Here is a 26,665-nt window from a genome sequence, read left to right as displayed (position 1 = left end):
ATACACATATATAAATAGACACTACTAAAGTCTAGTTTGGCTTAGCAAGAAAATATGGAAAGACAAATAGAAGTTAATAGCTCAGGGATTTGTCTATATTTATACTATAAAAGATAATCTTTTAATAGCTTTTAAGAATATCTATTTTAATAAATATGCCTGTATGTTCATTCCATAAACATTCAACCAATACTTACCGTAGTTACTGAACACATACTATGCCCCTGACACTGTCTAAGAGGGATTTAGAAATATTAATATGAGAGACTGAGAGAGAAAGTGAAGCAAAAACCCTTGCCCATGTAGAAATATATAATAAACTTAGTAAAATTAGGTAGTATGTTAGATGGTGATAAGTGCTATGAAAAAAAAATTGAGCAAGATAAGGTACTTAGGAGTGCCAATGTCTATTTGACATTGGGAGATATGTGTGGTAGCAGTGGGGGCGGGTGGCAATTTCTGGGGCAGGGAGATGATAGGTGTGGAGAAGGTAGAAGCTCACAGAATTAAATGAGAATGACCAAAGTAAGCCCTATTAGGAAGATGAGATTTGAACAAAAACTTAAAGCAGGGATGTCTAACCCACAGTCCACAGACCACATGTGTCCCAGGATGGCTATGAATGCAGCCCAACACAAATAAAACCATAAGCTTACTTAAATGTGATGAGATTTTTTTTTTTTTGAGACAGAGTTTCAGTTTGCCACCCTTGGCAGAGTTCTGTGGCATCATAGCTCACCACAACCTCAAATCTTAGGCACAAGCAATCCTCTTGCTTTAGCCCCCCAAGGAGCTGGGACAACAGGCGCCCGCCACAACGCCCAGCTATTTTTAGAGATGGGGTCTCCCTCTTGCTCAGGCTGGCCTCAAACTCTTGAGCTCAGGCAATTCACCTGCCTTGGCCTCCCAGAGTGCTAGGATTATAGGTGTCAGCAACCATGCCCAGCTCAGAGATTTTTTTTTTTTTTTTAGTGGAACTCAATTGCACAGTTCTCCCATGTGAACTTTGTAGACGATGTTAATGTCACAAGGTCACATAAAATAAACATATATACGTTCTCAAAAAAAAAAAAGAAGTATAGATGACAACACACTACTTGAGATTGGCATCTAAAGTGGGGGTAGTCTTGTTGAAGCGAGCCTTTAACCTACAAGATCCAGTGCTATCTCTAGGTGGACAGTGGAACTGAACTGAATTATAGGACATCCAGTTGCTATATGCTGAAAAATTGTCTAGTGTGTGGGAAAAACTGCCATCATATGGTGTCAGGAGTGTTGTTCAATGGTGTGTGACAGTAGAGAGAAAGAGTTTGTTTTCTTTTCCAGACAGGCCTGGATTTTGCTGGGCAATTCTATCAAATATTTATGGGAAAAATATTACCGATTCTATACAAAGTTTATATAATGATGAAAAAATATTTTCTGTGATTCTATGAGGACAGCATTACCATAATACCAAAACTAAAGACATCATAAGAAAAGAAAACTGCAGACCAAAATCTTTTATGACCAGAGACATAAAAATCTTTAATACTAGCAAATTGAATCTAGCAATGTATAAAAACAATAACACACCTACATCAAGACAAAATGAAGTTTATCCTACAAGTGAATGGGTGGTATAACATTCAAAAATCAATTAATGGCAAAAAAAAAATCAATGCCATATTAATAGACTAAAAAAGAAAATCCATATGATTATCTCAAAAGATACAGAGAAAGAATTTAACAAAATTCATATCAATGTACACAACTATGATTTAATAAAAAAAAGAATTTAACAAAATTCAATATCTATTCAAAATAACAATTTTCAACAAGCTAGGAATAAATAAGAACTTCCTCCACCTGGCAAAAATGTTATCTATGAAAAACCTATACCTAACACGGTAATGGTGAAAGACTAAATGCTCATCTTTTCAATACTGTACTAAAGAGTGGAGCCACTGCAGTAAGGCAATAAAAAGGAGTCAACAGCATCCAGATTAAGGGCGACAGAATGAGACTCTGTCTCAAAAAAGTTTTTTTAAAGGGCTCAGCACTTGTAGCTCAGTGGTTAGGGCACCGGCCACATACACCGGGGCTGGCGGGTTGGAACCTGGCCAAGGCCTGCTAAACAACAATGACAATTACAACAATAAAATAGCCAGGCATTGTGGCGGGCACCTGTAGTCCCAGCCATGTGAGAGGCTGAGGCAAGAGAATTGCTTAAGCCGAAGAGTTTGAAGTTGCTGTGAGTTGTGACGCCATAGTACTCTACAGAGGGCGACATAGACTCTGTCACAAAAAAAAAAAAAAAATTACAAGGGAAAAGAAAAAAAAAATTGACCTTAGATTGGAGAAAAATTTCTTAGATATAACACCAAAAGCACAATCTGTAAAAGAAAAAAAACTGATAAATTGGACTATACCAAGATTAAAAACTTCTGCTCTGTGGTGGATACTATTAAAAGAATGATGAGAAAGACAAGAAAATGTCTATAAATCATCAGACAAAGGGTTTCTATCAGAAATTTTTAGAACTCTTATAATTCAATGAGAAGACAATTAAAAATGGCAACAGATTGGAACAGACAGTTCTGTAAAGATAAAAAAAAAATAAGCACATGCGAAGATACTTAAGATTGTTGGTCATTAGCAAAACGCAGATTAAAACCACAGTGAGATATCACTACAAACACACTAGAATGGCTAGAGTCAGAAGACTGATGGCAAACTTGTAAAGCAGTGATTTTTTTAACTGGAGAATCTTAGGTGTGCCACGAAAAGTTTTAAAGATCATTAATTAAATTATTTTTGAAAGAAGTTCAAAGCACAGTAAGGATATTCTTTTTGTTACTCTTTTTTTTAATCAATATAATTTAAGTGTGCTGTCGAAGTTTAACTATAGGTTTAAGTGTGCTATGAGATAAAAAAAGGTTGAAAAACTCTGATGGAGAGCAAGTAGAACGATCAGACATTGGAAAACAAACTCTGGAAAACAATCTGGTAGGTTCTTTAAAGTTAAGGCCATTCACTGTTAGGTATTTACTCTAGAAAAATGAACACATATGTTTACACATGTTCATGTTTATATGTTCACACATAGACCTATACTTCTATGTTTATAGTGGCTTTATTTATAATTATTCCCAAATGGAATTAACCCATATGTCTTTCAAACTCTGATTAAATAATCAGACTGTGTTACATTCATTCAATGGAATACTACTCAGCAATAAAAAGGAACAAACAATTGATACATACACCAAGGGTATAAATTGCAAATGCACTGCACTAAATTGAAAGATATACTCAAAAAGCTTCCATTGACATGACATACTGGAAACACTACAGTGCTAGAAAACTGTCAGTGGTTGCCAGGGGAGAGGGCTGGTGGAAGGGATAAACTACAATGGAGCACAAAGGAACTTTCTGGGGGTGATGGAAATGTACTATTAATTGTGGTGGTTGCATAAAGCATGCATTTATCAAAAACTCATAAAACTACTCAAAAGGTAAATTTTAGTGTATGTAAATCAAATTTCATTAACCCTTACTTTTAATAAAATTGTGATACAGCCCTATAACTTTATGTTATGCAATCATTTGAAAAATGAGGCTCGGGCGGCGCCTGTGGCTCAGTGAGTAGGGCACCAGCCCCATATACCGAGGATGGTGGGTTCAAACCCAGCCCCGGCCAAACTGCAACAACAACAAAAAAAATAGCTGGGCATTGTGGTGGGTGCCTGTAGTCCCAACTACTCGGAAGACTGAGACAAGAGAATCACTTAAGCCCAAGAGCTAGAGGTTGCTGTCAGCTGTGATGCCCCAGCACTCTGCCGAGGGTGATAAAGCAAGACTCTGTCTCTAAAAGGAAAAAAAAAGAAAAGAAAAATGAGGCTTGGTGCCCATAGTTCAGTGGTTAAGGGTGTTGGCCATATACACTGGGGCTGGCAGGTTTGAATCTGGCCCGGTCTGCTACATAACAATGACAACTGCAACAAAAAAATAGCTGGGTGTTGTGGTGGGCTCCTGTAGTCCCAGCTATTGGGGAAGCTAAGGCAAGAGGATCACTTAGGCCCAAGAGTTGAGGTTTTTATGAGCTGTGATGCCACAGCACTCTACTGAGGATGACACAGTGAGACTCTGTCTCGAAAAAAAAAAAAAGAAAAGGAAAGAAAAATGGAATGGATCCCTATATGCTGGTAATAGGATAATCTCTAACAAATATTGTTAGGAGTGAAAAGCAAGGTACCAAACAATAAATACACTATGTTCCATTTATGGATAATACTGGCTACCCCTGGGGAAGGGTCTGGAGGGGCAGTATAGACCCTTTTGTACTACTTGAGTTTTTTTTTGTTTATTTTTTTAAACCACATGCTTACATTACTTTCAATTAGAAAAGGTAAAGGAAACCTATATACAGGTCAAGGAAAATTCATAGGTGTCTGGGCCAGGGGACTGGTCGTGTAGGCTTGCGAAAACATGTGTAAAAATAAGAACACACAGCCTGACACAGAGGCACTCAATAAATAGCTGGAGGAAGCAAAATATTTGGACTCAATTCAGAAGGACAAAGAGATCTCTATCTGAGTACCAGACTCCAAGCCAGCATAGTCCTGCTAAACTAGGATTGCTCATGTTAGAAAAGAAAAAGAACATAAAGTCAAATATCCTGGCTTTACTTTGGGGCCAGCTGTTCCTCAGCACTCCTTTGCAAGCACATCATGTGGCCTAAGCTCAAGTCCTCCCTGCAGAGAGCAGAGCCACCCCTAGGACTCCTCTGGCAGTCCAAGTGCTGCGCCCTGATGCCGGAGGATCCTGAGCAGCCTTTCCTCCAGCCATTCTGAGTCAGAAGCTCCTCTCACTTTCTGAAGGAATGCAATAACCCTGAGAGTCTCACCAGGCAATCTCAGCTCTTCAGCCCCTTTTCCTCACCAACGCTTTGGGAAGGAAAACCCAAAAGAAGAAAACAAATGAGTAAGCACGGGCCCTTAGCAGCATTTGGTAAAAGGAACTCCAGAGTAGGTACAGATGCTTTCAGCAGGTACAGATTCTCTAAGATCGCCTGACACCAGGGAAGTCAAGAGCTCCAGAATGGGCATAGAGGGAAGGTGCAATAACTTCCACTGCCTCAGAAATTCCTTGTTCTCTGCTTTATTTGGCTGTGCCTCCCTGAAGCCAGCTAGTTGGTCCTAGCTTCCATAAAAGCTTGCTTGGTCATTGGTACTTGGACTAGGAGCTTCTGTGCTTGCAGCCTTGTCTGGTTGCCTCTGGATACCTGGCTTCCTTGGGGCAACCATGTAGGTTATCCCTCTGTAGAACAGGCTGTGCCAAGAGGTGGGACAGGCCTAAGGCAAAGTGAGGGCACCCAGGGGGACTAGGGTAGGAGCTGACCAGAAGCAAAGTCCTTCCCAGCACCCATAGATTCCAGGACCCAGGAAGGAGGTTAAAACAAAATTTTGCTTCCTGGAGAGAACATGAGGGGCAGGCTTCTGACTCCTGGGTCACGGACCAGGCTGTCCAGGCAGCGGCAGGAGGCAGGAGCACTTACCGGGGGAAGATGGCCTTCATCAAGGCTGAGGCATAGCCAGGCTTGCAGGTTCCTTCTGAAAAGTTTGCATACTTGGTGGCTAACTCAGCAGGCCTAGGGGAAGAGAGGGAAAGTCACAGTTTGTCAGGCAGGAGCAGTCAGTGGGTTATAATTCATGAAGAGAGGTGGGTGTTTAAACCTTGAAAAAAGCTTCATTCCCTACAATCAACACTTCAGGCCTTTTTCCACATGAAGGCCAAACAAATAAACAAACAAACAAACAAAAAAAACCCAAACCCTAAAGGAATAGAAAGATGAGTAAGCCAGGCCCACAGTGGAATTTGTAAGAGGAACTCACTGGGTTTCACACAGATTCTTTGCAGTAAACCTGACCCCCAAGAACATCAGGGGCTCCATCTGGCTCAAAGACACAGGGAGTGGTACTCGGGTGAGCTGCTCAAGCTTGATAGAGTCTGAGGCTGTGCCCTTTCCACCTTCCTTGTACATTCACACATGCCCCGCCTTAACTGCTTTATCCTCGCCAAACTATGATCCCCCAGTCCAGCGGTTCTCAACCTGTGGGTTGTAACAATGAAAATACATCGCAGCATTAGGAAAGTTGAGAACCACTACCCCGGTGGAAACCATTCACAGTGACTGAATATAGGTACAATATACCACGTATGTGTGTTATTTGGACTATTTTAGGTGAGAATGATCCCTGTTTTCTCTGCCTGGTAGTTCTCCAGCTGACCAATGCCTACTGGTCTTTCACTACTAAGCTCAGATGTCAACTTCACTGGGAGTGATTCTCTGGCCCCCATACATTCCCTCCCTCTGCCACCCACATCACATGCTTATCCCTATCACCATTCAACATACTGGACTGTAATTGCTGCTAGTGTGTCTCCCTCATTACACTAAATTCCTGATGCCAGAATCTGATTTAAGCTTGCCTATATTCTCCACTCCCATATCTTGCCTAGAGACGAGCACACAGAAGGGCACTATAACTTTCTGTAGGGAAGAAATGACCTTAACAGTCTCGCTGCTGCCAAGGTAATCTCAGGAACTCACAAGCCAGAGAGACTGCTGAATATTTTTTCAGAAGTCTTATGCTCTAACCTCCACTTTGTTGCTGCATGATTATAATCATGCTGTCTCACATCATCGGCTTTCGATGTCCTTCAGTGTTCCGTGTGGGGCTGGAGTCACTGCCCTGCTACCAAAAACTCTGCCCTGTGCAGTCTAGAGAAAATCCCAACTGAAGAATAGGTTTATTCAGTGAATGGGGTCCATGATGACTGGGGTAAGAGGCCCTGCGTGCTGAGGCACCTGAGTGAGCCCTGGCTGCCTGCCAGTTCTATGTCCCAACATCCTCCACCCCCACCTTGGGCCTGCTGCCAACACACTGGTGCCCAGATGCCCTACTGGGCCGGTCTGTGGCAAGCCTGCCCTTTGGAGCTGCCTTTTGCAGGGACTGGGTGGGGTGGGTTTGGGGCAGTGCTTTCAGAGCAATGATGCCCCTGCCTAGTGTGTGTCATGTCTGATTCACTTCTGGACACCTGCAGGCCTAGTCCAGCACCTTACGCAGAGTAACTGCTCATTGAATACAGACAAACTCATCTGTATCCATGTGCAATTTCTTTTAGAAATAAACATTTTGAAGCTTTCCTTGTCAATGAAATTCAAAGCCTAAAATGCAAATCCAAATGCGGAGTGATAGGCCAAGGAGTTGGGACTTTATTTGGTAGGCAAAAGAAAACCAAAGGTTTTAACAAAAGAAAAATATTTTCTTATGTAAACAACTGTGTTTCAGAAATGAAATATAAACTTCAGTGCAATTACTGAACTTACTAGAAGCTTTTGGACTAGGCAGAGTGATGAAAACATCTTAGATGTTTTCAACAACCCTGTGAGCAGGTGTTTATGAATTATTAAGTTACACATGAGGCTCAGAGAGATGAAACGACTCATTCAGGATCATATAGCTGGCAAGTGGTAGCCATTGGATTTGAGCTCGCTTTTCTGTAACATGACACTACCACCAACATGATTGCAGAGGAAGGTGCAGAGTCCACATGACATAGGAATGGTCGACACAGTTGCACATGAGAGGGTCGTGTCCGAGAGGGTACGGGAGAGGGTTGAGAAGACCTCCATAGCTCTTTGAAAGGATATACACAGTGATGAAGCATTCTGAGTCCTTTCCTGCCCTGTCCCCAACCCCCCACCCAACCTGCTTCCTCACCTTATACTATGAGTTCTTGTGGTCTTTCTGAATTTCAGAAACTTTTACAAACAAGGTGACAAATGGACAGCAGTTGTCCCTTCTTCACATAGTATGTTCCAGACAAACCTCTGGTCACATCCTTCCTTTCTCTAGTTCACCCCATCAACTTTTGGCTAGGTGCTTGAAAAATAAGGGCTGTGAGACTCTCCAAGGTCTCTAGGCTCAGACCACTTGCAGTGGAGAAGTGAGGACCAGAACCCAGCAGAGATAGCAGGAGATATTGCTCTCTCTGCCACAGTGAAAGGTGGTCAGATGTCAAAGATGACTCTTTAAATCAATCCCTCATTTAGAAAAGGCAACACAACTTCTAAAACACACAACTCCAGCGAGCCATGTCAAGTTATTACCAAATTAAAATGCCTTAGAAATGGCCTCCTGGCTATCCCAGTGGGAGAAGAATAGAGGGAGTGTTGCAGATTCTGAGTCATGCAACAGGCTGGACCTCTGGGGCAGTTAGCGGTCAAAACCACCAAGATTAACAGTCGTCAACTCCCTGAGGCCAGAATAGTTAGTCTCTCCAAGGCACTCACACTCCAAATGCCAGGAGGCCCCACAGATGTTTGATCAAATCTGTCAGCCCTTGTTCGTCTCCTACTCTGCAGCTGGCCTTTCAACCAGTAAGAGCGCCCATTGTCCTGCAAACTTGACTACCAAGCCTCTGGGGTGAAGAGTGTAACACTGCACTCAAGAGGAAATCCAGATGGACAGAGTGGAACCCAAAGAAGGAACAGACTTCCAATCCCCAGCCACACTCAGCAGGGCCAAGTGAGTTTAAGGAATCAGTACAAGCAATGGGTTGCAAACAGAAAGAACATCAGTTCTGGAATCAGAAACTCTCACAGAGGACACTGACAAGCTGTGTGACCTTGGGCAAATGATGGAAAATCTGATTCTCAGCTTCCTCTTGTTCAATGGGAAACATGTAATTCCCAGGATCTTGGGAGGCTGTAGTGAAAAACACGTTTGGCAGGACAGCCGTTCTCTGTGGCAGAGGCAGGTGCAGGATATGGAGGCCTTGAGCACTTGGCTCACTTGGGAGAGCCGCGCATGATCCCCAGAGGAGGGCGCCCTGACTGACACATGCATTTATTCCAAGGCTCAACATTTGGGAGATAAGAACTGCAGTTGGTGAGATAGAAAAACAATCGCGAAAATGTGATGCCTCAGGAAAAGAAGCGTCTCCGGAAGAACGCAGAGGCCAACTGCATCCAGCAATGTAGTGGGCCTGGGAGGTGTGGCCGTGGGACCGGCTGCTGGATCTGCCCCCACAGGGGTCACTGCGGACCTTGACAGGAGCTGTTCCACTGGAGCGGAGGGGCTCTAGTGTCAATGGGTTTAAGAGAAAACAGGAGAGGACTTGGAATCATGGAATACAGATTATTTTTAGGAGTTTTGCTCTAAAGGGAGACAGAAAAATGGGGTAATAGGTGGAGGGGAAAAGTAGGGTAAAGAGTGCTTTTTGAGGTTAGGGAAGCTTTTAACATGTTTATAAGCTGGTTTGAATAAAAGAAAAACTCATGATGTAGGTAGAAATGGGACAGTTGTAGGAAGAATTTTCCATGAGAAGGTCGGGGCAGGGAGGATCTAGCAATAACGTGGAAGAGCTGGCCTTAGCTCTCCTCCCTTACCTCATGTTGGCCAGGGAATACCTATTCAGTTTAAGGCCACTTCCTTTCGGAACTTTCAGTGATGCTTCCCCTCCCAAATAAAACCAGCCCATCTGACCTGAGACCCCAAGCTTCCGAGAGGAGACTATCCCCTTAGTTTCTCACATGCTCCCAGTCTCTCTCCTTCTCTCCCACCTCTTTCCCTTCCTTCCTCTCATTCATTCATGAACAAATATGTACAGTCAATGGAGTCGCTCTACTTGGTTTTTATCCTGGTTCTATCCCTTATTAACTGTATAATTTGGGGGGATTTTTTTTTCTTTTCTTTTTGAGATAGAGTCTTCTCTGTCGCCTGGGGTAAAATGTAGTACCATCATCATAGCTCACTGCAACCTCAAACTTCTGGACTCAAACAAACCTCCTGCCTCAGCCTCCCCAGGAGCTGGTACTATAAGCACCCACCACTATGTCCAGCTAATTTTTTCTGGTTTTAGTAAAGATAGGGTTTCACTTTTGCTCAGTCTGGTCTCAAATTCCTGATCTCCAGAGATCCTCCTGCCTTGGCCTCCCAGAGTGCTAGAATTACAGGCATGAGCCACCATACCCAGCCTGGTTTATTATTATTATTTCAAAATATTAATGGGGTATAAATGTTTTTGTTACAGGATAGTTTTTGCAATGCTTGACTCAGGGCTAAAAGTATGTCTACCACTCAAATAGTGTTCACTGTACCCGCTAGATAAGTTTTTGTCCCTCCTCTACACCCACTTGATTTCAAATGGGGCATGTTATTTAACTGTTCTGTGCCCTTAATTTCCACATCTTTAAACTGGGATTACTCCACAAAAACTGTTGTGAGGATTATGCTGAAAATAATGTGCTGGCACCTAATTATCACTCAATATATGCTGACTCTACCTGACTTGGGACTGGGGATACAATGATGACTAGGACATATTTATAGCCCAGTATTCATTACACTAAAGAGTAATTGTCTATTTAACTATCTTTCTCTCCTAGACTATGGTAATTTAGCATAGCATGCATAGCACAGAGTACCCAACATAATGTTGGACTCAATTGGCTCCCTTGCCTTGCAAGATTAATCAACAGAAAATGGGAGGGAGAGGTGGTGATGGCTGGGAGATTAGGGACACTGAGGGCTATCCCTGAGGACTCTGCAGATCAGGGATGAACATTTTGTACCCAATAGTCTAATTTCTAGAATCATCTCAGAGAGGATTTAACTCAGATAAGGTCTCTACTATGCCCCTCCTTCATTCCATGTGCTAATTTCATGACATAGAAAATATATAACACCTAGCACACTGCATGACAAGTAATACAGAAACTTAAAACCAGCCAACATTCCCATGCTGGGGGACTTGTACAAACGTGCAGACAAGACCCCTTGGCACAGAGCTCACTCCACCTCTGCCTCTTCAATTCCATCCTATTTTTCTGCTGAGGAGGCAGTTTTCCAATTAGAGTTGTTTCTGGAACAACTTGAAAAAATGGCAGAAGGAGCTTTGCTTGGCTTTAATAAGCCTATTCTGTCATTAAACATTATTATTATTATTATTTTCTAAACAGCCTTTATGTAAGAAAAGTACTTAACACTGCCATAAATTCTCTCAAGCTCCAAGATGGAAACTTTCTCCTTCAGGACAATTTCTAACTCCTCTGACTACCATCCCTCCAATCCATCATTACAGGTCTGTTGGCTCTTCCTGCATTAGCATCAGTCTCTTCATCCACCCACATCTAGGGTGTGCTAGTCCATTCCACCCTAGACATCACTGACCCTTTGTTTTTTTCAATCTCCAAAGTAGACCTGGGTTTCTCTATAGCTTTTGCCCTGCATACAGGCATCAATGTCAAAAGTCTTCTTTTATCATTTTAAGAGATGAGGGACTGCTTCATCTGAGCCATCTGGAATTTGTGGTCTTTCTCAGCTCTGGAGACCCTGGATTTCTGCTCTTGCTATTGGTACTGCAATACCTTTACATCAAACCAGACCACTTTCCTGATCAGCGATTCTGGCGTTGACATTACTGCTAGCTATCTTTGTCTCCAGGGCCTTGTAATTTACTTCATCTTGTCTGGGAGGGAGGATGCTCTCCAGTAAGCTCTTCAGGTACTTTAGCCTGAGCCTCACTTTTCACAGAGGCTCTCCACCAGGGATCTGCTTGTCATTGCTCCAATTCAATTTTGTTTCCATACTTCATTTCTTTGTACACAAAGACACACCCTCTTTCTGGATGGTAGTAAAAAGAACAAGAGAACTAACATTTACTGAGCATAAACCCTGTGCCAGATAGTGGACCAATTATCTAATTTAGCTTTACAGTAATCCTCTAAAGCAGTACTGCCCTTAGTCCCACACACCTGTGGCTGAAAGAGTCCAAGAGAAGACATGGCTGGAAGATGTGTTGTTCTATTCAATTCGTGTTGAATTTTTCAAAGGATAAATTTAACATAACCAGAAAACAAATTACAGTTCACATTCCCCCTGCTACTCTGTATAACTCTTGCATTTGTGGCCATGATCAACAAAGCAGTCACTCCTTTGAGAGAGTCACTGGAAACCAGTAGTTACAGGCATCAGCATGAGTTATGATGGAACCAGCATGGAGAACTGAAAAGACAAGAACATCTACATTGTTTCTATGAAATAGGTTCCAAAAAGCCATGACATCATGAGCAATAACAGCACTGCTAATTTTTTGTGTATAGTAGGAGATATGAAATTTGCCAGAAATTATGCATTTGACAATAAAAAACACAAAAGAGATAGTTCCTGAACTTACACAGAAAGAGAGAGTGTCTGGACACCACAAAGAATTTTCATGTCCAATAACTGGATAATAAATAAATATATAAGTACATCTTCTCTGCCCATTGCTCTAAACCCTCATGGATAAATCGTTATGCCACCCAGGGACCCAACAACAAGGCTTGATGGCTCATGTGTTTTTAGTGCTAAATAACATTTCACTCTGTGGATGTACCACAGTTTATTTATCCATATGCACTGATGAACACCTTGGCTGCTCCCAGTTGCTGACAATTATGAAAAAAACTGCTATAAATATCCATGTGTAGCTTTTGTGTGGACATAAGTTTTCAACTCAATTGGGTACACACTTTGGAGGGTGATTATTAGAACATATGGTCAGACTATGTTTAGCTTTGTAAGACGCGGCAAACTGTGTCCAAAGTGGTCAAACCAACTGGACACCTATAGCTCAGTGCTTAGGGCACCGGCCACATGCACCAGGGCTGGTGGATTCAAATCTGGCCCTGGCCTGCTAAACAAACAAACAACAACAACAATAACAACAAAAACAGCCAGGCATTGTGGTAGGCACCTGTAGTCCCAGCTACTTGGGAGGCTGAAGCAAGAGAATCGCTTAAGCCCAAGAGTTTGAGGTTGCTGTGAGCTGTGATGCTCCTGCACTCTACTGAGGGTGACAAAAGTGAAACTGTCTCAAAAAAAAAAAAAAAAAAACCAAAGTGGCCAAACCATTCTGCATTCTCAATAGCAATGAACGAGAATCCCTACTGCCCTACATCCTTGCCAGCATCTGAGATTGCTGGATTTTGGAGTTTTTTTTACATTTTACCTATTCTAATAGGTGTGATGGTATTCCACTGTTGTTTTAATTTGCACTTCCCTAATGACATATGATCCAAGCATCTTTTCATATGCACATTTGCTATCCATATATCTTTTTTGGTGAGGTATATGTTCAGATCTTTTGCTCATTTTTTATTTAACTGGGCTGGTTGCTTTCTGATTTTTGAGTTGCCATAGTTCTTTGTACAATTTGGACATAAGTCCTTTATAAGGTATATGTTTTGCAAATACTTTCCCCAATCTGTGGCTTCTTGTTTCACTCTCTTAACAGTGGTTTTCACAGAGCACAAGTTTTAAATTTTAATAAAATTTCGTGGATTTGTGTTTCAGGTTTTGTGTCTAAAAACTCATTGCCAAACCCAGTATCATCTAGATTTTCTCCTGTGTTACCTTCCAAAAGTTTTATAGCTTTGTATTTTACATTTAGGTCTCCTTAGGTTAAAGTTAATTATTGTGAAGGGTAAAAGATGAAAGATTAATGCATGCATATGAATGTCTAATTGTTCCAATGCCATTTACTGAAAAAAATTATCCTTTTCTATTGAACTGCCTTTGCTTCTTTGTTAGTTATCAAGAGACTATATTTCTGGGGATGTGTTTCTGGGATTTCTATCCTATTCACTTGATCTATTTGTCTGTTCTTTTTTTGATACTATGTTATCTTCATTACTGTAGATTTATTGTAAGCTTGAAGTCAATCTTCCAATTTTATTCTTCATCAATATTATAATGGCTATTCTGGGTCTTTTGCCTTTCCATATAAACTTTAAAATAAGATGATATTCATACAATTACTTGCCAGGATTTTACATAATTGAGGATATACTGAATCTATATATCAAGTTGGGAAGAAATGACATCTTAACAATATTGAGTCTTTCTATCTGAATGTGAAATATCTCTCCATTTATCTATATTTCTGCTGGGAGAATGGGGACTGAAGACCTCATTCTTGGCAAAGGAAAGCACCCCCAGAAAAAGAGGAAAACTAAAAAGTAAGCTGAGTGAGAAAAGAAAATTCAGCTAGTTTACATTTAAGGTAGCCATTGCTAGCATGCTTCTTGCCTTTTCTTTTCTTTTCTTTTTTTTTTTTTTGGATGCCATTCAAGAAATATTTTATTTTGTCTGTATCTCTAAAGATGCTATTACTGTTATTTAGTAATATAAAACTACTACATGTTATTTAATTGAAAAGTCTTGGGCTAATCTCTGGAGAATTTTCATAGGCAAACTCTTCTGTGTGGGCTGGATCAGAAAACACACCAATAAAATCAATTTCCAGGAAGAATGGACCATCCACTTTATCAGCCAAGGTAAATCCTATAAAAGAGATCTTGTCGAGCAGAAGCTGAGACTGAACATCCCAGATTCTTCCTTGATTTGAGAAGAAAAATTTGGAAAAAGGAATCTTGACCTCCTGCCAGTAAGGCCCCCCACGGTGAACATGAAGTAACTGTACATTTGATTCTTCCTCTGGATAAAATCTGAGTCCTCCTTGATATTCACCATCCATGGTCGACCATTCCCATGGACCCGGAGATACAGAGTGTTAAACTGGGACCAATCATAAGACTTCCTCCTCTCAAACGAGCCCCTTGGTATCCTGGATATCATTGCACAGTATCCACTTTGGCTACTATCTCCATCATAAGGTCCCTCAGAACTCAAGATTTCCATAGAGCAGTGCACTTTGGTATTCTTGCCCATTTTTAAGAATACTTTACTTCTGCCTCCAATTGTCTTGTCAGAAGTCACTATCCACTTATCTAAATCTTATTTCCCACGGAACTGCCAGACGACCTTGGCTTGTTCCAACAAGACCTCATGCAGAGGGCGGCCTTCTGGCCCTATCCAATGATTCACAAGTTCATCCTTCAAAAGCCTAAAATGGTCCTTTATTTCATCTGTAATTGCTTTATCAAAACTAACTTCTGGCTTCTCATCAGGAGAAGTTGTATCCAAGGCAACTTCTTGCTGGTGATGTTCCTGCAACCCACCTTGAGTCTTCCTCTGTGAGGAGGCTTTGCCAGGAGCCACCACTGGTTTCTGAAGAATATTGGAACAATAGTCTGCAAAGTGAATACCCAAAAAAGGATGCAAGCCAATATTTGGCTTTGGGCATTTTCTGAGAATATAAGTGCTAGTCAGCAATTTGTGAACAAAAGCCATGGTTTAAAAAAAAAAGTCGAAATGTAAATTTTTCCCTGAATCACCAGGGAAAAAATCTTCAGCCAATAGCCCAATTCTACCTTTCCGCAGTCTCGCTTCTTGCCTTTTCTGAAATTCTAGTCTGTTGGAGATACAGCTTACAAACACCCTGGGTGTTCGAGCTGGGTCTATGAGCACTCTGAGGAGAATAACGGTCATAGAAGAGGCTATGACAAGTCCTAAGAAAAGATACATCTTCTGGGGTATTTCTTGCCCATTAAACAGGTAAAGCAGATACCCATTGTGGAGATTCGCATTTGCCTGGGGCAGAGACCAAGGGTGCAGCTCTAGCTCTGATATATGGGCAGAAGAGTTTATATCCCTTATAGAAGAGGAAAATCCTCTGTGGTGGTGATGGGAGGAAAATGCCTCCCTCTCACCGATCCTTTAGAGGAGATTAACGCTCATGGCATTTTACTCCATAGAGAACTAGCGGAGCTTAACACCTTCCTAGAAATCTGTGTGTGTGACCTCAAGCAGGAGGCTCTCCCAATACAAGTCTCAGATTTCAGACTACTGAAGGCCACCCTTAAGGTTAATTATAATAACAATAGAAGCTGATATGATCAATCCCAGAAACTGCTGATGTCTTTGTTCCCTCCCCTCATCTTACCTTCTGGGCAAACAGACTTCAATAAAATCAGAGTGGAGCAAACACTCGGGGCCATCGCTGGAATCCCAGGATGGGCAATGGACCCTTGAGTTCCTGCTTTTGATTCTAGTCTATGTCTCTTGTCTTTCTTTATGATGCTTCTAACTCTGTATTTCTTTAGTCGATCACTACCTGTTACCACAGGTCTCAGCAGATGCTGCTCTCAGGGCAGGACCCGGACAATTTCTTTAATTTCTTTCATTAGAGTTTCATGGATTTCTTCATTCTTATATGTGTATGTATATGTGCGCGCACACACACACACACACACACCCCTGCACATACACACATATATACATCATCTACTGACAGATTTATCCCTAGGTATTTCACTGTTTTTTGGTGCTAATTTGATACTATATTTTTAATTTAAAATCTAGTTGTTCTTTGCTGTTATACAGAAAGCAATTTTTTTTGTCTATGAAACTTTTACCCTTCAACCTGCAAATGTTATAGGGTACAACAGGCGTCCTCAAACTTTTTAAACAGGGGGCCAATTCACTGTCCCTCAGATCATTGGAGGGCCGGACTATAGTTTAAAAAAAAAAAAAAACTATGAACAAATTCCTATGCACACTGCACATATCTTATTTTGAAGTAAAAAACAAAATGGGAACAAATACAATTCACACCACTTCATGTGGCCCGCGGGCCTCAGTTTGAGGATGCCTGGGGTACAAGATGCTTTGGCAACATTTTACAAAGAACTTAATTGCTTTTAGTCCCAGGAGGTTTGGGGATTTTGTTGTTGTTATTGTTGTTGAGACAGAGTCTTTCTTGGTGGCCAGGTCTAGAGTGCAGTGGTGTCATCATAACTCACAAGCTCAAACTCAACCAATCTTCTGCCTTAGCCTCCTGAGTACCTGGGACTACAGGTGTGCACCACCATGTCTGGCTAATTTTTTAATGTTTATGTAGAAGGGAGGTCTTGCTATGTTGCTCAGTCTGTTCTTAAATTCCTGGCTTCAAATGATCCTTGTACCTTAGCTTCCCAAAGTGCTGGAATCACAAGCATGAGCCACTGTACCTGGCCAGTTCCAGGAATATTTTCGCTGATCTTTGAGATTGTTTGCATAGATAATGAAAATCTATGAACAGAGATATTTTTATTTCTTCCTTCCCACTCTGTAAGCCTATATTATAAATAGGTATTGGATTGTGTCAAATGAGTTTTCTGCATCTATAGATATGATACTTTTCTTCTTTAGCCTATTGATGCAACAGAATACAATTGATTTTCAAATGTTCAACCAGACTCGCATACCTGAAAAAAAATTCTGCTTGGTTTCAGTAAATAATTTTTTTCGTACATTGTTGAATTCAATTTGCTAGTATTTTGTTGAGAATTTATGGATATGTTCATGAGAGCTACTGGCCTGTAGTTCTCCTTTCTTATCATGTCTTTATCTGGTTTAGGCTTTAGGGTAGTGGTGGCCTCATAAAATGTGATAGGAAGCTTCTATTTTCTGGAAGAGAGTGTAGAGAATTAATATTATTTTTCCCCTTAATTTTTTATGGACTCCCTTAATGAAACCCGGGCCTACTGTTTTCTGTATTGGAAGGTTACTAATTATTGATTCAATTTCTTTAGTAGATATAGTTCTATTTAGATTATCTATTTCCCCTTGTGTAAGTTTTGGTAGTTTGTGTCTTTCAAGGAATCAGTCCATTTCATTTTAGTTATCAACTTTTTATGGACTTAGAGTTGTTTACAATATTCCTTTCTTAACCTTTAAAAATCTATGGATCAGTTGTGATGATCCCTATCTCATTTCTGATATTAGTAATTTATGTTCTCTCCCTCTCTTTTGGTTAGCCTTTTTTGAGAGCTTTATTAATTTTATTGATATTTTCAAATAACTAGATTTTGACTTTGTTGGTTTTCTCCATTGATTTCTACTCCGTTCTTCTGTAATAGCCTCCTAACTACCTATCCCTTTCCACTTGCCCCACCCCACTCCGTCTACTTTCCTGCAACCAAAGTTATCTTCCTATGAGACAAAACTGATTGTCTTCTTCATCTGCTTAAAACCCTTCAAGGCACCTTTTGTCCTTAACATGAAGCCCAAACTTCCTGTTATCGCTAATGCCTCACATAATCTGGTCTCTGTCCATTCCTCCAGACTTAACATGTTCCACCCCCAGACCTCTTAGAGTTTTGACCATAGAAAAGACAGATACTACATCTGTATACAAATATTTATTTCAATTATAGATAAGAGAGAGATATATAAATTCATCAATAAAATGTACAGGAAACTGTTCAATTAGTTGAAATTTTAAAAGACCACAAAGAAAAACTAGAGAGAAGGTTGGTAACCAAAAATTACTATAAAATGGTTTTATAAAATGGTTTTTGTGAGCAGAGATCTACAGCTCAAAAAGGGAGTTTCAAAAAAATTACAGAAAAAAAGGCATATCCAAATATATATTTTCATTATAAAGGTATCATAAGAACAATAAGTAGAATCAAAAGAAAAGAAAATATCTATAATTTCACTATCTTAGCATACCTACTGTGATATTCTGCAGGAATTATTATGCTATATTCACGTATGATTACAGTGACAGGCTTAATGGCTACACCTCTATGGTTCTTGACCCTGGCACATTAGAATAATCCAGGGGGACTTTTAAAAATAAAGGTTTTTGAGCCTGATTTCCTGACCAACTAATTCAGAATCTCTGGGTATTGAGATCTCAGGTATTAAACGACTCCTGAGTACAGACAGATTTACATTTGGGGTCAATCACCTGAGGAAGTGGGGAGTTCCTCAGACAAGAAACATAATCTTATTACAATAGTGGTTCTTGATTTGGTTGAGTATTAGACTCACTTGGACAGCTTTAAAAACCCCAATGCCCAGGCTACACCCTTGCCTGATGTCTTTAGAATCTCTAGTGCAGTGATTTTGGCACACTGGTGTGCTGTGAGAGGATCTTAAGTGTCCCACAAAAATTTTTAAAGATCATTAATTAAATTATTTTCAAAAGAAGTTCAAAGCAAAGTAAGTATATTCTTTTTTTTTTTTTACCTTTTTTTTTTTTGATCAACATAATTTAACTGCGCCATGGAAGTTTAACTGTGCCATGGAAGTTCAAGTGTGCTGTGAGATTAAAAAAAAAAAAAAAATGTTGAAAAACACTGCTCTGGGGGTGGGATCCAGGCATCAATAATTTTTCAAGCTCCCCAACTGATTCCAGTATGCAGTTCAGGTTGAGAACCACCATACAGAGAGAGTCCTAGGTAAGCTGCAAAGTGGGGACGTAGCTCTTTGGGTCTTGATTACATAGGTATCAAGATGTCCAAGTGGAAGGCTTTGAACAGAGGGCTGTGAGAAAGGCTAGAAGTTGTGAAGCAAAGAACCTAGCCAGAGACTACAATTCTGTGCTCTCCTGCTGTGAACTGAGCATGGCTCCACTCATACTAGCTGCAGAAGAAACAATTTTGAATTTTGCAAATCAGTCTACTTCTTTGGGTTTCTTGTACTCTCATATTTCTCTGTTATCCTATTTTTTTTTTAATCTTTGGTGAAATATTTTTACCTTTGCTTAGAAGAACCAAAAAAAAAAAATTTCCCTCTGTCTCTTTCTTTAAATATTAAAGAGAAGCTGTGCCCTCTGAAGTCAGTGTGGTGGTGGCAGCAATTGTTAAAGTGAGAGTCTGTTCATGTGATTATGAAACTCAGGGTTAGACGTAGACAGGGCCATCTGACAGCCCTTCCCACTGCATTCCCTGTTCTCTAAAACATCTTTCCACATTGATACTTAGGGGATATAGGTATTGATATTAAATGTGACATTATTCTCTCTTGCTATACCCCTTTGTTTTGTCCTTAATTGATTTAACAAATATTCATCAAATATTTGCTATGCATCATAAACACTACACTAAGCACTGTGAATACATCTGTGAGCAAAACATGCATAGGTCCTGCCTTGCAAAGCTCACAGTAGAGTTGCTCAAACTTAGGATCAAACTGACAGTAAGGGTTTGGAAAAAATAGAAAACTATCTTGAATAGTGCAAAAAGTAGAAAATTTGGAGTCAGGCAGAAAAGGGTTCACATGGAGTTTTACAAGCACAAGTAAATTATTTATCCCTTTTATGGTCACTTTCTCTTTGTTAAGAGGCACTTAAATACCTTACTTCATAGAGTTGTCCACCAATTCATTCATCCATGTGACAGATATTTATTGAGCAATCACTAAGTAATCCAGTAGGCACTGTTTTTGGTGCTAAGAAATAGTAATGAACAAAACAGATAAAACCCACTAGTGAGTGGAGATAGGCAATAAATAAGTAAATATATATGGAACATAAGAAATATTAGAGAAGATGACCCAGTAAAGGAGAATGGGGAATTCCAATGGGGGCATGGGGTTACAATTTGAAATGGGATAAGCAGGGATGACTTCACTAAGAAGGTGACATTTGAGCTACAGTATGAAAGGGTAAGAGACTAGAAATCTCTGCAGGTATCTGGGGAAGAGTGTTCCAAAGAAAGGAATGAGAAAGAGTCTGAGCAGGAATGGGCCTGCAGTATCTGAGTCAAGCAAGAAGCCCACTATGAAATAACAAATAAACAAGAAGTAGAGTAGCAAGAAAACCAGAGCACAGACCGTGTAGGACCTTGGGGAGCACTGCAAAGACTCTCTCATTCTACAAGAAATGGGAAGCCACGGGAAGGTTCCGATCACAGGGGCAACAAGATCTATCTCACATTTTAATGGGATCACTTTGGCTTTGGTGTGGAAGCAGGCCATGAGGAAGCAAGCGTAGAAGGGAAGAGATGAATTGGAAGTGCAAAAATGAGGTGGGAGGTGATAGTTGTTTGGACAGGGAAGCTTTTCACATCTGAAGGCCACATTAATTTAGCTGTAATTAAATAAGGCTGCATTCAAGAAACTTTAATTAGATATATTTTTAAATGTACATTGTTTTGTAAAAATATAACTTCATAACTCAAAAATAACTATTTGTTAATCTTAAAGTTAACTAAGCTTTTAATGACTTTATTGTGTCTACTTTTTGTTGCAAAGCATTTGAATATTTTATTGCAGCATGGAGATTCACAGTTCCATTTAATCCTCCAAATATGGATGTCAGTCACTTGTAACCTTAAAGGAATCTTGATTTGGGTTAGGGAGAATGTAGATTCTCAACAATAAGTGCTTGAAACATAAGAAAGTATTTTTCAGGTATGTTGCTAAAGGTGTGGGTATTCTGCTACATTTTTTCACATTTCTATTGGATCTTTCTTAGAATCAAACAATATTTTTTTTTCTTTTTTTTGAGACAGAGTCTCAATCTGTTGTCTTGGGTAGAATGCCATGGCCTCAGCCTAGCTCACAGAAACCTCAAACTCCTGGGCTCAAGTGATCTTCTTGCCTCAGCCTCCCAAGTAGCTGAAACTATAGGCATGCACCACTGCACCTGGCTACTTTTTCTATTTTTAGGAGATACAGGGTCTCACTCTTTCTCAGGCTGGTCTCAAACTCCTGAACTTAAGCAGTCCACCTGCCTTGGCCTCCAAGAGTGCTAGGATTACAGGCATGAACCACCACACCCAGCCAATGACTTTAAGATGTCATTTACTGAGTGCTCAATCAATTCCATCTGTAGTTCTTTAGGTGCCTTTCTGATATCAACTAGGTAAGGCTGAAATGCTAATTTAAATGTGATGTCATAATCCTCAAAGTCAGTGAACCTTTTATTGTATTCTGCAATTAATAGATCTATAATAGCTGTGTATTATTCAAATGATTCACATATATCATCCTGCTCATCAGTGGCCTTTGCTAACTAAGGAAAATATTTATCCAAACATTTTTGGAATAAGTTTTGAAAGAAGATAGATATTTTTGAAATGTTTGAATTTTTTTTTGCCACAAATCATATATAGACTTGGTCTTACCTTGCAAAGAAATATTCAAGGAGGGGGTGGAGTAGGATGGCAGACTAGAGACATCTCCTTGCTGGCTACTTGTGGTGAGATAGGGGAAGTGGCCTTTGGCCCCCTCTCACTGGGGAAATCGGCACAGAAATATCCCTCTGGGGGCAAAGTAAAGCAGTAGAAGACTTTGGGAGGAGGTCTGGCACTGAGGAAAACCAATATGGAAGGCAGGTGCTTAGTAGGGGCAGAGGCCAGTTACTTGGCCAGCTTGCCCAGGGAGGTCTGAGAACAGGAAAGGGTTTTCCTGCAGTATTTTGATTTTGAACTAGCCTGCTTGCTAGAGCAGCAAGTAGACTAGAACAGCATCCAGTGGCCAGGATTGAACACCAGGAGGGGTTGTTCTCCCATCAGTTTGGCTGCTGGTGGGGTGATGCCATTGTGGGAGGATCACTTATGCAGGAGGATCAATCTGTGGGATCCTAGTGTATGGCTGGCTCTGGAGTGCCTGCTGAGCTGAACCAGCCATGCTTGGGGTGAGCTGAGCAGCCCCTATACCTCCCAGGAGGGCCATTTTGTTATCAGGGGACAGGGTCTGATGGGTCTCCTGAGAATTCTGGCAAGAACTTTTGAGACCTCAGTCCTATGAGGACTGAATGCTGATGAAGAGAACTGGCTCATATTGAGGACAAAAAAGTCAAGAAGATAAGATCCGGTCTCCTTTGCAACTAGAAAGTGGCTTCCAATCCCCACCATATACAGTGAATCCAGTATGTGTTCTCTGTCTCCTAACAGCACAGTACAACATGCTGTCCAGGCAATATATTATAATTTATATATATATCTATATATGTATATATAGATATAGATGCATATACATATGTAGATATATAGATAAGTATACATTTATACATATGTATATATATATTTGTATATATGTAGATATAGATATGTATTTATATTTTGTTTTTCCTTATTTCAATTTTTCTTAGCTTTTTTCTCTCCTTTTTTCTCTTTTGTTATTGTTCTTGTTGATTTTTATTTACATTTTTTTGTTTGGCTGTATTTTTCTTTTTTCTTTTCATTTTTTTCAATAGCAAGGGCTCCTCCATTTTTGCTATGGTTTTTCAGCCCCTTTTATTCCTTCTTTATTTTTTATTTCTCTCCTTTTTCTCTTTTTCTTTTTTTGTAGAGATTTTTCTACTTTTCTCATATTTCCCACATAAATTTCTCATACAACAGCTAAGATATCCCTCTTTTCTCTTCTTCACCTCACACAATTATATTTTTAATTCTTTAAAATCTATTTTTTCCCATTTTTTTCTCTTCTTTGAGAACATGGGGTCACTGGCTGGGGGCAGGGGGCAGGGGGCATCACAGCATTGGTCTGACTCAAGAAGGGCATAAGCTCATGGTCTTGGGTGTCCTTCTAGCTTTGGACTATTAATAGGTCCCCACTGCAACATACTGCTGACTTCTTTCTATATTTGGCAGAAGTGGGGTCTTGCTTTTGCCCAGGCTGTTAAGGAGCCCCTGACTTCAAGGGATCTGCCCAGCCCAGCCCCGCAAAGTCCTAGATCTGTGGGTGTGATTAAAGAACCCCACTGAAGACCACCATTTCTCCTGTCACTTTCTTTCTTATTGTCCTTTTTCTTTCCTTTTCTTCAATTATTTACTTCTGCCCCTGTCTTTTTCTTCTTCTTCTTTATCTTCTTTTCTTTCTCCCTTCTTGCTCTTTATCCTTATCTTCCTTTTGGCCTTATACCAAAAGGTCAATTCATCACTTAAGCTCTGAAACTTAAGCTCAGGTAATTCAAAGCAAAGGAGGTAATGAGAAGGAAAAAATGGGGGAAGGAAGTGAACAGAAGAGGAGAAATCAATGGAAAAATTCTGACAACACACAAAAAACAAGAATACAGCACCCCTTCCTAAGGGATCATGAGGTAGCTATTGCAGAGGATTCCACCTATAAACAATTAATAGAAATGACAGAAAGGGTGTTTTTTTTTTTTTGAGACAAAGTCTCACTTTGGTCACCTCTGGTAGAGTGCCATGGTGTCACAGTTCACAGCAACCTCAAACTCTTAGGCTTAAGCGATTCTCTTGCCTTAGTCTCCCAAGTTGCTGGGACTACAGGTGCCCACCACAATGCCCAGCTATTTTTTTTGTTGTTGTTGCAGTTGTCATTGTTTAGCAGACTCAGGCTGGATTTGAACCCACTTGCCTCAGTGTATGTGGCTGGTGCCCTAACCACTAAGCTACAGGCGCTGAGCCAAGAGAAAGGGAATTTAAAATATGAATGGCGTTGGGAGGGGGCAAGATGGCCGACTGGAAGCAGCCTCTGACAGAAACTCCTGTCCAGAGGGAAGGATAACATCCAGAAAGTACCCAATTAAGCTGAAGACTGGAAGCCGAGCTGACAGAGAAGTGAGATAACCGCAGGCCGCCTCTGCTGAGGCAAGCTGCGACTCCAAGAATGCAATCTTCAGGTACAAAACCATCCAAAAGGAAAAGTATTCGACCCCTCTCCCAAGAAAGCTGTGATGTTTTTTTTTCTCTGTCCTTTCTCACTTTGTTTGCTCCTGTAGGTTTTCTATAGGCCAGTGGTAACTGAGCACCTCTTGTCTCACCCCACAGGTGAGAGGTGTAGGAAGTGGGGACTACTTGCTCCACAGGGACCCTGTGGTTACTCTTACCAGGCAGAAAAATTGAACTAACATTTTCCCTGCCTTTCTGAACTTCCAGTCCACCCTTCCCCCCTTACCTGATAAACCAGAACCCTAACTCCTGCTGAGACTGAGGGAGGAGGCTCATGAGCAGTGTCCCTCCCTCCCAATCTGCTGGACCAAGCGCCCTGCCCCCCACCTGGCCAGAGTCAGCTGGAGCCCTGTGCCCTGCCCCCACGCCCTCCCGGTCTCCATGCCCCGTGCTGCGTGTCCTGAGCCCTTCCCCCAGCACCCTTCCTGCTTCCATGCCACGCCATGCCGACCAGAGTCTGCTGGAGCTGCGGGCTCTGTGCCCTGCCCCCCCGGCGCCTTCCCTGCCTCCCCGACATACCCACCACATGCTGTGCCTGCCTTGCCTCTGCACCAGGCCCCCGCCCGAGTGGTGAGCCACCAGCTGAGTGGTACTCTCCTTGCTGAAGTCACTGGACACTGGACACTGCCAGAGTCACATGTAGCATCCCCTACCCTGCTGCTGGATCTGTGTGCACCACGCTCCTGGAGCTGCTCCTACAGCCAGAATTTCCTGGCTTTGTTAATGGCAGAGGAGCTGCGCAGGGTCACTTCCCACAAAGATCCAGCAATAATAGAGTGATCCTGCCAGGGTCTAATCTTGGAGAGAAACCTCCCCAACTCTGTGCACTACCAGAGGAAACTAGAACTCACTCTATAGGGATACTGGTGCTGCAGAACGGCAGGGGCAAAGGCGTGGTGGCTGAGGGAGACAAGCATTTGCTGTCCTAGTACCCCCAGGATTAGACTGAGCCCAAGTGGAACACTCACCAGTGGCTATTGAACACCCGAGGCAGGCAGGCCTCAGCTCCCCCAGCTGGCTGGTAGCAGAGGGCAGTGGGGCCAGGTCACAGGGGCACTGACCTTCCTTTGACTTTGACAGGTGCTAAGCCCTGACACTTCTGTTTATTGGAGGGAGCAGGACTGCAGCCCTGTGGGGTCACCAGTGACTGGGCGTGAAAAAGGAGCAAAGCGGAGAAAGTGACTCAGCCCCCTGATCTAACTGTGCTACCGGGAGGGGCTTTCTGACTCCAAAGAACACTGGAGCAAGCCAAAACTGAGCAGCCAGCAGACCTCTGCCATCTAGCTGCTGGAGACCTTTCGAACTCTCCCACTTGAGAGTTCATACTGGGTCAACTGGTTTGGAACCCCTAACCTGGGACAATCATCCAAGGACCCTCTGGGGTGGTACTCTGGTTGTGTAGTAACAGGAAGGGTTGATTTTCCCCTTCCAGTTGTTAGCTATGGGGGGTGGGGTATATTAATTTCTTGTATTTCTCCACAGCTAAGACTTCACCAGAGTCACTGATCCACCATGATCGGACAAGAAGCAGCTGAATACAAGACAAAGCCACCTAACCTCACCATACCAAGCAGGTTTCCTCAGCCTCAGACTGTAATACTGTACAGGTCCTTTGCAAAGCTAAAGGGGAAAAAGCTGCAGTCATCAGTCCCAAATTCTTAAAGGGCTGGTTAACTACAACTCCAGGAAACCCCAATCTAATTTCACCTTACTTGACCACCTAGCCTACAGTGAACAACAATCATGAGGTGGAATCAGTGGAAAAACTCTGGCAACATGAATAATCAGAGTAGCTCAACTCCTCCAAGAAACAATAAACCAGACACAGCACAAGATCCCATTCACAAACAAACGGCTGAGATGTCAGAAACCGAGTTCAGAGTTTGGATAGAAAATAAGATCAACAGAATGGAGGAAATGATGGAATTAGAATTCAAAGCTAAGATTCAAAAGACGTCTCAAGAATTCAACGAATTCAAAGACAAAATGACCAAAGATTTTGACACAATGAAGCAAGATTTTGTAGCCCTCAAAGATCTAAAAAATACAGAAGAATCCCTCAGTAACAGAATGGAGCAGGCAGAAGAAAGGATCTCTGACATTGAAGACAAAGCTTTTGAATGCTCCCAAATGCTCAAAGAGGAAAAAAGGTAGAGAACAAAAATGAATCATTCTCTCAGAGAACTCTGGGATAATTCCAAGAGATCTATTATTCACCTTATAGAAATAGCTGAAAGTGATGAGGTTGCTGCAAAGGATACAAATGCTTTGCTTCATGAAATACTTAAAGAGAACTTTCCAGACATACCAAGAGAT

At 41.4% G+C, this 26,665-nt stretch overlaps 1 protein-coding gene and 1 pseudogene across 7 annotated transcripts in view; both read right to left on the bottom strand.

Annotated features, from left to right (window-relative positions):
• ST3GAL3 (ST3 beta-galactoside alpha-2,3-sialyltransferase 3) overlaps nt 1-26,665 on the bottom strand; it is a 274,394-nt gene that overhangs the window by 95,764 nt on the left and 151,965 nt on the right. For 5 of the 7 annotated variants that reach the window (XM_053575920.1, XM_053575919.1, XM_053575926.1 and 2 more), the window contains one exon: nt 5,540-5,632. The exons of the other annotated variants lie outside the window; for them this stretch is intronic. In XM_053575920.1, the coding sequence (XP_053431895.1) occupies nt 5,540-5,632 (93 nt within the window). The remainder of the gene's footprint in view (nt 1-5,539; nt 5,633-26,665) is intronic. 7 annotated transcript variants of the gene reach the window in all.
• LOC128574902 (complex I intermediate-associated protein 30, mitochondrial-like) lies at nt 14,173-15,227 on the bottom strand (annotated as a pseudogene).

The sequence above is a fragment of the Nycticebus coucang genome, chromosome 22, assembly GCF_027406575.1.
Source record: "Nycticebus coucang isolate mNycCou1 chromosome 22, mNycCou1.pri, whole genome shotgun sequence".
Lineage (NCBI taxonomy): Eukaryota > Metazoa > Chordata > Mammalia > Primates > Lorisidae > Nycticebus > Nycticebus coucang.
This window is presented reverse-complemented; position numbering and strand designations above follow the sequence as displayed.